General features: G+C 44.4%; 1 protein-coding gene across 1 annotated transcript in view; it reads left to right on the plus strand.

Moving 5' to 3' along the window:
* Positions 1–4,453: 4,453 nt before the first annotated feature.
* The window catches only part of LOC124616521, a 91,672-nt gene continuing 82,516 nt past the window's right edge, over positions 4,454–13,609 (plus strand). The window contains exon 1 of the mRNA XM_047144836.1: positions 4,454–4,502. Coding sequence (XP_047000792.1) covers positions 4,454–4,502 — 49 coding nt within the window. The remainder of the gene's footprint in view (positions 4,503–13,609) is intronic.

The following is a 13,609-nucleotide window of genomic DNA, read 5'->3' on the forward strand; positions in this document are numbered from 1 at the left end:
CCCGCCCGATTTTATACCGACCGGTCCACCTTATAAAATGAATTTTATCTTAATAATATGAATATTTATATGTGTTTGGAGAGAGAGATACAGACTGATTTTTGATTGAGATTTTTACTTTAAGTCCTAACTGGTACCTGAATTTTGGTTGCTGCCTCCTTGAATGATCAGCTTCTGCACCAGTTGGTGACGTATTACAATTTGGAGGAATTTATTGTTCTTTAAGGTTTAAAATACGACTCTGTTAGTTAATTGGCCGTATTGCGGATAGCTTTGAGCCCAAGTTTTCGTTGCTTTTCATACCTAAGGGACGACTGTTGTAAGTAAAAATGATCAAACAGCAATCTTTTCGTAAGAAAAGGATATTGCTTGGCACACAAACTTCCTTCAAACTACTGCTACATCAAAATTGGTCAGTGGAGTTCAGCACCATACTGTTGTACAAGACCGTAATCGAATTACTGTAATTAAGAAATTGTGAAAGGTTGTTACTTATTGAATGAAAACTATAGAGAATGCATTTCTTTTCCTGTATTTTAGCGAACTGTGTACACTTACAATTCTGTCGATTGATAGACGGTGACGACAATGAAGTTCATCTCCTTTTCCAAAAACAAGATATTTCTATTCTTCACTTCCAGAAAATTTGTATACGTAAATGTTTGGCAACTCTTACACATACTTTACTGCCGGCCAGAGTGGTCGAGCGGGTCTAGGCGCTACAGTCCGGAACCGAGCGACCGCAACGGTCGCATGTTCGAATCCTGCCTCGGGCATGGATGTGTGAGATGTCCTTAGGTTAGTTAGGTTTAATTAGTTCTACATTCTAGGCGACTGATGACCTCAGAAGTTAAGCCGCATAGTGATCAGAGCCATTTGAACCAGCCATACTTTACTCACTAAAATATCAATTTTCATCAAATGTAACAATAAGTTCTGAGCGACGGCCTAGCAACACATCCTCTTTCCACAAGATAGAGATTAACAGTCCTCTTTTTTTTAATAAATCAATTCTCTTCTTTTTCCTTTTTTTAAAGTCAACACTCAAAGATTCACGACTACTATCGTTGCGGGGATTGCACGCTAAAGAGTTTCTGGCTGTCCAGCTGCGCTTCACTTCACTTCAAGTACTTGTTGAATCACATTTACATTTACGGTGTTTACATACATTACTGAGCTTCTCAGTATAAAATCAGGCACAAATTAGTTTAAAAAAAAAGGTGTAGTGAGACTCACATAACATTACCACCTCTTGTGATATCTAGTGGTCGATTCCGCATTACATTGACGAGTACGGGTACTATCACTGAAATGCTGGAACACAGGAGGTGATGATCCAAGCAGGAGGCGAGAAATTTATCGAAACAATACATCGACTGATACAAGCAATCCGGACCAAAGAAATAGCGACGTCGTGGAAAACGACTTTAATTTGCCCAATCCATAAGATGGGTGACAAACCGAAATGTTACAACTATCGAGGAATCGCTCTGCTTCCTATATGCAACAAGATTCTATCTAGCTGCCTCGTGCAGGGAATTCAACCCTTGACAGAGTCAGTGGTTGGTGAATACCCAGGAGGCAGTGGATCACATCTTCATTCTCCGCCAGCTCACTCTAAACTGAGAGAACACAGTAAAGAACAGCACATTTTATTTGTTGATTTCACGAAGGACTGTGACTGCATACACCGCAAGAGCCTGTTCATTTGTCTAAGAGAATTCGGGATGCCACAGTAACTAATCAGGCAGGTAAAGATCGGCCTGAGTGAAACATAGGTAAGATGAAGGTGGGAAACTAATAACAGATGACGTTGAAATTGTGACAGGTCTCGGGAAAGGAGACGATTTTTCTCCTGTGCAGATCAGTTTTAACGATAACTTCGAAGGGATCCCAGTCCAAGAGAAGATTCTGGCACGTATGTGATATTTGTACACTCAGCAGCTCTGAAGAACTGAAACAGAGCCGCTCATACGCAAGGCCAAGACGTATTGTCTCTTTACGAACCGTCTGCGGAGTCAAAATACCGGACAACTACAGTTCCTGCGGTTGGAGGGGGGGGGGGGGGAGGTCTGATCCAGCAAGACATTCCAAGGATTTAAATATCTGTAAATATGTGGGAAGGCTTTTCACACAGAACCTGTCATGCGAAGTAGAGATCAAGATCCTGGCAGAAAACCGATGCTTCTGCAGCCCAGCACAACTGCTTCTGTCCAAATGTCTCTCGAGGCGGTTTAAGATTCGGCTATACAAAATCTCGATCCATCTCGCGGTACTATATTTCTACGAGATGTGGAGTATCCGAAAGCAATATATTCATAAACTTCTCCTAATCGAAAGAAAAGTGCTGCGGAAGATCTTTGGTCAGATATTGGATTTAATCATGGGTGAATGGAGACTCAGACACAATTATGAGCTGTGTGAGTTGTTCCGACACGCTATCATAGCAGAATTCATCAGAAGAAAGCGACGACAGAGGGCTACATGTGGCTCGGGCGGAAGACGTCAGGTAGCCACGGGAGTTCCTGAATTTCATCCTCACGTGTAGTGAATCCCCGGGAAGATCAAGGAAGGGGGACGCAGGGATGGCCTACATGAAGACCTGCAACAGCCAGCAGTACACGTAAACGGGTGGTGAGTAGCAGGAAACTTACACTGAGGTGACTAAAGTCATGGCATATCGATGTGCACATCTACAGATGACGGTAGTATCGAGTATACAAGGTATAAAAGGTCATTGTACTGGTGGAGCTGTCATTTGTACTCACAAGATTCATGAGAGAGAGTTTTCGACGTGATTACGGCCGTACGAAGATAATTAATAGACTTTGAACGCGGAATAGTTGTTATAGCTAGACGCATCGGGCATTCTAGTTCGGAAATCGTTAGGGAATTCAACATTCCGAGACCCACAGTGTCAAGAGTGCGCCTAGAATACCAAATTTCAGGCATTACCTCTAACCAACGACAGCGTAGTCCGACGGCTTTCATTTAACGACCGAGATCAGCGACGTTTGCGTAGAGTTGTCAGTGCTAACTGACAAGCAACACTGCGTGAAATAAACACAGAAGCCAATGGGGGACGTACGACGGACGTATCTGTTGGGACAGTGGGGCGAAATTTGGCATTAATGGGTATGGCAGCAGACGACCAACGCGAGTGCCTTTGCTAACATCACAACATCGCCTGTAGCGCTTTTCCAGGGCTCATAACCACATCGGTTGGACCTTACATGCCAGGAAAACCGTGGCCGGGTCAGATGAACCCGGATTTCAGCTGGTGAGGGCTTAGACTCAACGAAGCAACAGACCCAAGTTGTCAACAAACCACGGTGCAAGAAGGTGGTGGCTCGATAATGGTGTGGGCTGTGTTTATAAGGAATTAACTGGGTCATCTCGTCCAACTGAATCGATAACTGGCTGGAAATGGTTATGTTCGGCTACTTGGAGACCATTTTCAGCCATTCGTGACTTCATGGTCCCAAACAAGCATTGAACTTTTATGTATGACAGTGCGCCATGTTACCAGTCCACTGTTCGCAACTGATTTGAAGAACATTCTGAACAGTTCGAGCGAATGACTTGGCCACCCGGATCGCCCGACATGAATTCTATCGAACATTTCTCGGTTGTAATCGAGTGGTCGGTTCATGCACAGACTCCTGGAGCGGCAACACTACTGCAGCTATGAATGGCAGGAGACTTTCAACGACTTGATGAGTCCATGCCACGCCAAGCTGCTGCACTACGCAGGGGAAAAGGACGTCCGACGCGACATTAGGAGGCACCAAATGGTTCAAATGGCTCTGAGCACTATGGGGCTTGACATCTGAGGTCATCAGTCCCCTAGAAGTTAGAACTACTTAAACCTAACCAACCTAAGGACATCACACACATCCATGGACGAGGCAGGATTCGAACCTAAGACCGTAGCAGCAGCGCGGATTCCGGACTGAAGCTCCTAGAACCGCTCGGCCACAGCGGCCGGCTAGGAGGCACCCCATGACTTAAGTCATCTCAGTGTATAAGCAGGTAAGGTATAATGGTTTATTTTTCTTTCCATTCGTTTACAGATTTACGTGAAATCGAAGTGTACGCCCTATAATTTCACTAAAAAGAAACAAAAGACAGAACGTGAGTAAAATACGTGTGAACTGGGCGGAAGAGATGATACGTTTGCGACTTTCTACACGATAGCCGCCACTAGGTGTTCCCAGCTTTCCCTGGTGCCATGGAGTGACGACTGTCCTCACGAGATGGGAATACCCACGCAGAGGCGTGGTCGTCGACGGCTGGCAGGGCAGGCGGTGACGCGGCGTGCCGTGGCGGCGCGCGTCCACACCCACAAAGCACACGACGCCTTCCTGTGCTGAGCACACGCCGCTCGACCGCCGGTGCTATATATGGAACCGCGTGGCGGACGACCGCGAAACGTTCCGCGCTCCGGTTCAGCATGGCACCTCTCGTCCAGTTACTGCTACTGACTGCTGCCGCCGCTGCTGGTGAGTGCCTGCCAATGAGGAATACGGGGGTTAAAGAAAAATTTGTGAAGACCGTGACTAATGCATGCTTGAACAAAGGCTGAGGTGACTAAAGTCATGGGATATCTCCCAGTATCGTGTCGAGCATCCTTTTGACCGTCGTAGTGCAGCAGCTCGCCGGTCGGAGGGGCCGAGCGGTTCTAGGCGCTACATTCTGGAATCGCGCGACCGCAACGCTCGCAGGTTCGAATCCTGCCTCGGACATGGATGTGTGTGATGCCCTTAGGTTAGTTAGGTTTGAGTAGTTCTAAGTTCTAGAGGACTGATGACCTCAGAAGTTGAGTCCCATAGTACTCAGAGCCATTTGAACCATTTGCAGCAGCTCGACTTGGCACAGCCTCAGGAAGTTAGAAATCTCTTGTATAAATATTTAGCCTGCTGCCACTATAGCCGTCCATAATTGCAAAATGTTGCTGGTGGAGGAGTTTGTGCACTAACTGTTTATATTCCATAAACGTTCGATAAGTTCATGCCGGGTGATCCGAATGGCCAAATCATTCGCTCGAACTGTCCAGCTTGTTTTTCAAATCAATTGCGAAAAATTATGAGCTGGTAACATGGTGTAATATCATCCACAAAAAGTCTATTGTTGTCTGGGAACATGAAGACCATGAAAGGCTGGAAATGGCCTCCAGGTAGACGAACATAATCATTTCCAGTCAAAGATCGGTTCAATTCGACCAGAAGACCCACTCCATTCCATGCAAACACAGCCCACAGCATTATGGAGCCACCATCAGCTTCCACAATGCCTTGTTCACACCTTGCGTCCATGACCTAGTGGGTTTTGCCCCACGATCGAACCCAATCGTCACCTTATACCAGCTGAAATCGGGGCCCTTCTGACCAAGCCACGGTTTTCCTGTCGTCTAGGATCCAACCGACATGGTCACGAGCCCAGGAGAGGCGATGTCGCGCTGTTAGCAAAGGTCGTTTGCTGCTATAGCCTATTAACGCCAGATTTCAGCGCACTGTCCTAAAGGAAACGTTCGTGGTACGTTCCACGTTGGTTCAGAGGTTATTTCAAGCAGTGCTGCATGTCGGGTGGCACTGACAACTCAACGCAAACGCCGCTGCTCCCGGCCGTCGGCGAATGCGTTGTCCGTGGTGAGAGGTAGTGCGTTAAATTTGGTTTTCTCGGCACCCTCTTGACACCGCTGATCTCGGAGTAATGAAATACCTATTTCCGAAATGAAGCGTTCCACTCATCTTGCTCCAACCAACATTCCGCGTTCAGAGTCTGATAATGACCATCGTGCCGTCATAATCACGGCGGAAAATTTTCACATGAATTATCTGAGTACAAATGACTGCACAGCCAATGCACCACCCTTTTAATGCTCCACCCTTTTGTACCCTGTGTAAGTGGTACTGTCACCAGCAATATACTAGGGGCGTTTGAAAAGTCCGAGCAAAAATAAAAACTAGGTACTTACTTGTCTGTGGTAAATCATGTTTTATTTTTCGACATAGTCTCCGTTTAGACTTATACACTTCGTCCAACGTTGTTCTAATTTGTTGACCCCTTGCGAATAATACGAATTGTCCAAGTCTGCAAAATGGCTATTAGTTGCTGCAGTCACTTCCTCGTTTGAATAAATCTTTGTCCCAACAGTCATTTCTTCAAATTGGGGAACAAATAGTACTTCGAGGGAGCCAAGTCTGGAGAATTAGGGGGATGTGAACCGAGTTGGAATCCTATTTCCATTAATTTTGCGACCACAACTGCTGAGGTGTGTGCTGGTGCATTGTCGTGATGGGAAAGGACATTTTTGCATTCCAATAGCCGGCGTTTCTCTTGCAGCTCAGTTTTCAAACGGTCCAGTAACGATAAATAATATGCACCTGTAATAGTTTTACCCTTTTCCAGACAGTCGATGAGGAGTATCCCTTGCGAATCCCAAAAGACAGTCGCCATAACCTTTCTGGCCGAAGGAATGGTCTTCGCCTTCTTTGGTGGAGATTCTCCCTTGGTAGCCCATTGTTTAGATTGTTCTTTGGTCTCAGGAGTATAGTAATGTTTCACCCACAGTGACGAAACGACGCTTTAAGTCCTGCGAATTCTTCCTGAACAACTGCAAACCATCCTTGCAACACTTCACATGATTCCGTTTTTGGTCAAGCGTGAGCAATCGCGGCATCTTGCGGATAGCTTTCTCATGTCCAAATGTTTATGCAAAATATTCGAGATGCCCACAGCACTAGCAATCTCACGCACCTTAACGCTTCTGTCATCCATCACCATATTGTGGATTTTGTCAATGATTTCTGGAGTCGTAACCTCCACAGGGCGTCCAGAACGGTCAGCATCACTTGCGCCCATATGGCCACACCGAAAATTTTGAAACCGCTTATGAACTGTTCTACTCGAAGGTGCAGAGTCACAGTAATGTTTACCAAGCTTCTCTTTAGTCTCCTGAGGCGTTTTGCCTTTCATAAAGTAATGTTTAATCACCACACGAAATTCTTTTTCGTCCATTTTTTGGCAATCACTCTACTTCCTTGATTCACACGAATGCCAAACAAAAAGAAATAGACCAATATGGCTGAAAATTGTTGTGCGTTCTTTCCAAAGATGCTACTAACAAAACATGAACTCGATACGCGCCGGTGGTGCCCTCTCTCGGACTTTGCACGGACTTTTCGAACGCCCCTCGTATGCACATATCGCTGTCCCATGGCTTTCGTCACCTCAATGTAAATGCAGATGCCAGCCAAGCCTGTAGGATGCGCTGTTGTACTTTACCACAACGCCACCGATACAGTGTCCTCCATACGTCGTAAACTTCATTTGTGGTCAGAACAGTGTTCTGTGCAGGTGTGAGAGCATTATGTCGGAGCTAAGTGAATACCAGCAAGGGGAATTTTTTGGTGCTCGTATGATGGGTGCTTCCTTATATGGGTGCTTCCTTGTACCAAGGTAGCTGAAGTGTTCGGTTGTTCAGGAGATTTATACCACATACAGGGAAAACGGAAAAACTTCACCTGTGGGCGGGAGTGTGTATTGAGTCATTGCGACAGTTGGTGACTGAACAGGACTGTGACGACAGATAAGACGACATCAGTTGCAAATGTCACTGCAAAACTGAATGTCACACTCGAGAACGCTGTCGGCACCAAAATAACATGAGGGCAACTCCAGAAGCGGGAATTTCAGGTCGAGCTGGAATTCCAAAACCACTCATTACTAGTGCAAATGCCCGTCGCTGGAAAACGTGATAAAGCTTTGACTCTGGAGCAATGGAAGAAAGTCTTGTTTCACACTGTTTCAAACTTCTGGCCGAAGCGTGAAACATGGCGTGATTCCGATGATGATATGGGAAGGCATATCGTGGCATTCGATGGATCCCATGGGCACTCTGTAAAGTCGTATTCCTGCCAAGGATTATGTGACCATTTTGGCCAGTCAGGTACCTCCTGTGATACAATATTTGTTCTCGTGGTTGTGCTGTGTTTCAAAACGACAGGACCTCTGTTCACACATCGCCCACGACTGATTTTGTGGGCACGAGAATGAAGTGTCGCATCTCCCTGGCCGCCACAGTGATCAGATCTCAATATTGTTGAGCTTTGTCATGTCTTCTGGAGAGATGGGTGAGTGATCGCTGTCCACCTCCATCATCGATACCTGAACTTACCACTGTTTTGCAGGAACAATAGCATAAGATCCCTTGAAAATCATGTGGGGCCTGTATTTGTCCATTCCGGGACGACTGATTCAGATGGTTCAGATGGTTCAGATGGCTCTGAGCACTATGGGACTTAACTTCTGAGGTCAGCAGTCCCCTAGAACTTAGAACTACTTAAACCTTACTAACCTAAGGACGTCACACACATCTATGCCCGAGGCAGGACTCGAGCCTGCGACCGTAGCGGTCACGCGGTTCCAGACTGGAACCGCTCGGCCACCCCGCCCGGCCGGGACGACTGAAAACTGTTTTCAATGCAATGGTTTTCCCACACCGCATAAACCCCGACAATGTTTTTCTGTGTTTCCATGTTTTTGTCCATCCTCTACACGTCCCACCACTACTGGAAAAGGTTCAATGCTAACAAAAGCACAATAATGTCTATAATAATGAGAAAAATTCTCATAGTGTTTAGTTACAAGATTAGTTTTCAGAATGAAAAAATGGTCGAAGTAATGTATTCCATGGTTTTGGGAGTGCATCCCGATAACGTCATCTTACCGCGATATCTTCAGGTGAGTTGTCTGCACTGGAGACTGTTACTGCACTCCGCTAAATTTGTACCAAAAACTGGATCGGAGACGCGTGCGCAAGGGCAGCCGCTAAATGAGAGACTTCTGTCGAGTTTCGCACCCTCTTTAATTATTGCTCCATCAATGGCGCGCAGGCGCATGCGTAATGGTTATACTACTCTGTCGGAATGCGCACTAGCGGAGATAAAATTTTACGTCAAAATCAGTAAAATTAACTGTCGCCAGACTTAACATTTATCAAAAAATATTTCTTCTTGAAGAAATTAAAGAAATTACAGGGTCACACCGCTTATCCATTCGAAATCCGCCCTCACGATTAACAACATCTTGCGCGAAACGTATTTCTATTGATTCCTTAACAATTGAATCTCAGAAGGATCTCGTCGAGACCAGGATTTCAGTATCATATCAGGCTTTAATCCTTTTATTATTTGTGCAGTTAGTCCATTTCAACGGTGGGTCATTTTTAAGCACTTATTTTGAGCTTCGCCCTCCATTTCACATTTCACTACGTGACTGCTACATGTGGACAGTTATACATCTTATTTCTGTTCGTACGTGCCACAAAAAGAATTGCGCATTCTCGGCACTGATAGGGAACACAGTGTGCTCCAGCTCTGTAGCTACGCTGCTGCACATACGCTGTCCATCTTATTCTAGCATTTCACATTTTGTTATAACCCGTGTGCACAGCATACTAGACAACTGCCGTTGAATCTATTACTGATTAAACCACTCTTAATCGTTGATTACTACTATGCTTTTCCGGAATAACACTGTAATTTTGTATCTGACGGCTCGCCAAATGCTATCGGCAATAGCTCTTACGACTACTTAACTCCGTAACAATTAACGGAAACCGTTTAGTGAACCCCGTGCAAGCGGTGACTATGGTGTTTCCCTTTACAGATTTAGCAATCCCTCCTGATGTAGAGAGTTAACAACCTGCTTTTTCTAGCCAAAGGCACAAGTGGATAATCGTGAATAGGAGCATATATTTCAAATCAATGAGTAGTGAGGTGTCGTGGAAAAGTACTCGAATCTAGGTAGTCGAAAGCATAACGACCCCCTTTTCTTACCTGTAAGAAAGTCACTGTCTCCATGACAGTTAATGTGAGAATGCTGAGATCTGTTATACATCAAGTTACTAATGTTGCATGTGTCAGTGCATCCCTATCTCCACACTCGTCGAGAAAACTGCAGACTGCAATGGGTATCGTGATATAAGCATTATGTTACAGATGTAACTACGACTCGAGCCATTCAAACTGCTATGTATCTACTACTACGCTGATCACGTGTTCCTTAAGTAAATGTTGTCTTACAAAGCAGTGTATGGTTGGGTGACCTGAGGGAACGTGCTGAATTCCTAATGCGTAACAACTTACCCATAACGCCTAAGGGCCAACTGCCAATGTCTAATGGCTACCTGTAACGGTAACGGTCCTGCGAGAATGACATGACAGATAACATTAACAGTACGCTTAGGTTTTCTGCAGATTTCAAAGAGGTTCAAGGAGTGGCAACATGCTGTACAGAAATGGTAAATTGTACATGTCAAAAAAATCAAGGAAGTAATTGGCTATTTATGCGGCTATTGCTTTTGTGAATATCGATACCATTTGTATTCTGTACCATTACCTATTTTTTTAGAACCACTGCAGGCTCACTGTCATATGGAGATGATACGGGAACAAGAATGGCGTGCAAAACTTAAGAACTAAATTCAATTTCGCATAAGTGTCAAGTAACATAGTTCCACGAATCTTAGACCATCCATAGAAATAACTGCTACAGCACAGTAAAGACCGTCACTGAAAGGAAAACACAATGAGACGAACAGAAATGGCACCTTTAATCAAAGACAATAATTACACTTAAATCACCGAGATTTATGATAGGCTCAAAAAAGGCGAGACCTGATTCTTAATAAGGCGTCTGTTCACCGCGGGCTTCACCGCCTGCTCAGCAACGTGTTCCCATAATAAACTTGCGCAGTTCATTGTGATCGCGCACTGTCGTTTATCAAAATGAAGCTTGAGGTGAATGCACTTCTGAAATGACGCCCGGAGGAAGTAGTGCAGCGCTTGCCTCCCCACACAACAGCACCTTAACTACCAAAACGATCATTTCCGGCAATTCTACACGTAGCAAAAATGAACCATAGCTCTTAAGTTATGTATTTAGAGCCGGTGTTTTCTAGATAATTTTTTTGCTTCGAATGATTTTTATATTCCTGAGTACTGATATATCCTCTTGTGATAGCCTGTAGTTGTCTACGACACGTCTGGTAACCGACATTTCATGTCATCATTTGATGGCTGAGAAACGAAGAAAAAATAAATTAACATCTCGAAGTTTTCACAGCTACAGTTTTGTTATAACAAACGTATTTCAAATTTCGGAAGGTGTATAGGATGAACAAGAGTTTCATCGACTAGATTCAGGAGGTTGTTCACAGTTTCTGACTATTTCGGTACAAGGGACTCGTTGCAGAGTTACTGCGTTTCTGTTGCGACAACAACGAATTGCTCGCGACAATCCATTTCCAGTGCCTCGCGAAACTTTCGCGAATTTTCGGAGTGTGAGACATTCAATGTTGCGTCATTGCGCACTGTGTTGTGATCAATGCGGTCGATATTTTGAGCAACATCTGCAAACAGAATTATTACTACTGTAAAATTATTACATTTCACAATGTAGATAAGTGACCTAGCGGGTAAAGTGTGAAGGTTTCTTACGGATGCGGCGCACCATCTCCGTGTGCATTAGGAAAGGTGCGGAGTGACGGCGGTTCCAAAGTACTCTCAGCCACCCACACCGTAGGCTGACTTGCGGAGTATGGATCTGGTGTACACTGTCAGAACAGAATGAACACACTGTGACAGAAGCGCACGTGCTAACTCTGGGGGTTGCTGCTGCATTACTCTGTACATTGTTTTGTACGTTGCGGTGATAGAATAATGACGCCTGTTTCACTGCTGTCAGGCTATTTTCACAGAAACAAAGGACTCTTGAATAAGAAACCGAATGAATAATAATTACGTTAATAGTGCGTGGCGAAACACACAGGACCACAGACCCATTACACCAAATTACTCAGAAAATTGGTCACTGGACTTTGCCTTCACTCGGTCAACGCAGCTACTTTGATGTCTGATATTAAAAAGATGTGACTCCATTCTGCGGTTTCTAACACGGAACAGAGTGCTCTCAGCTTCCATGTGTCGCAGCTATCCGTCTCCCTTTAGCGGCCGAACATATGTACGTGTTATCTCCGTGTGTGTGTGTGTGTGTGTGTGTGTGTGTGTGTGTGTGTGTGGCAACTTGATACTGTTCTCAGCTGAGCATACCGCCAGCTGGTTTGCTCGTGTCGATTCTACAGCAGAGAAACGGTATTGGGCAAATCTTAATGTCACAGGGTTGCGTTATACGAAGTTTTATTATTATTATTATTATTGAATGTATTACAACAATTTTTAAAGCTGTGACGTAAATTAATTAGACTATATTGAGCCCTAGAAGCCAACAGCTACAGCCATGGTGAAAATTTCTGTAGACTCTCGATGCTGCTCGTGCATCATCTATTGGTTGGTCGATACACCACTCTGTAATGGAACGTTGTTGTTGTGGTCTTCAATCCGAAGATTGGTTTAACGACCCTCCATTCTGCTCTATTCTTGCAAGCTTCTTCATCTCCAAATAACTACTTCAACCTCTGTGCTTACTGTGTTCACCTCTTGGTCTCCCTCTACGATTTTTATCACCCTCCCCCTCTCCCACACTTCCCTCCAGCACTGAACTGGTGATCCCTTGATGTCTCAGGATGTGCACTATAAACCGATCCCTTCTTTTAGCTAGGTTGTGCGTACAAATTCGTCCCCTAAGTTCTGTTCAGTGTGTCCTTATTAGTTACGCGACCTACCGATCTAATCTCCAGCATTCTTATGTAGCACTACATTTCAAAGCCTCTTTTTATCTAAACTGTTTACCATCCACGTTTCACTTCCATACATGGATATACTCCAGATAAAAACCTACAGAAGAGACTTCATCTTCGTTTCTGTGTACTACGACGTCGAAATCATCGCCTCTCTGAAAACACGTAATGTACACACACACAAACACACTGCTATATTCAGCAATATTTAGAGCTATCTTTTGTTAAAACTTTGCTTCTCATATAGGAGGCTGTTTAATATTGATGGTAGACACTAATAAGAATGTACAACTCATTCCAGTTTTACTAATCATTGGATTTTTTTCTCTGAAGTGATTTTAAATATTTCTCTTGCTTTCATATCGGCTGGTCCCGGCGGAGGTTCGAGTCCTCCCTCGGGCATGGGTGTGTGTGTTTGTCCTTAGGATAATTTAGGTAAAGTAGTGTGTAAGCTTAGGGACTGATGACCTTAGCAGTTAAGTCCCATAAGATTTCACACATTTGAACTGCTTTTTTTTGCTATTTTCATTCCCAAACACCTTTGACTTTACTCCATGCCTCACAGTAATGAACTTGGAGAAGTAAACTCGCAAGTAATAGTTAAATGTCCCACATATCTTCTGTAACATTACTAACGGTCCGCTTGGTCTCTGACATTCACTAGGATATTGTGATTCCAAAAAAGAGCTTTCGATTGTTTCCTGCTAAGGTGTCGCTGTAATTCATGTTGCCAAAGTCGGATTATCCATGTTCTCCAATAAAAACCAAATTGTTAGTCGGTTGACATCACCTTCTTCCCCAAAAGCTAAGGAAAGCCTTTTTTAGTACACTACAGATCTACGATGGCGGGTTACAAAAACACAACGGCCAATGATGTTCATTAATTGATACTACATGGAAGTGTTT

This window comes from Schistocerca americana, chromosome 5 (genome assembly GCF_021461395.2).
Source record: "Schistocerca americana isolate TAMUIC-IGC-003095 chromosome 5, iqSchAmer2.1, whole genome shotgun sequence".
Classification (NCBI taxonomy): Eukaryota; Metazoa; Arthropoda; class Insecta; order Orthoptera; family Acrididae; genus Schistocerca; species Schistocerca americana.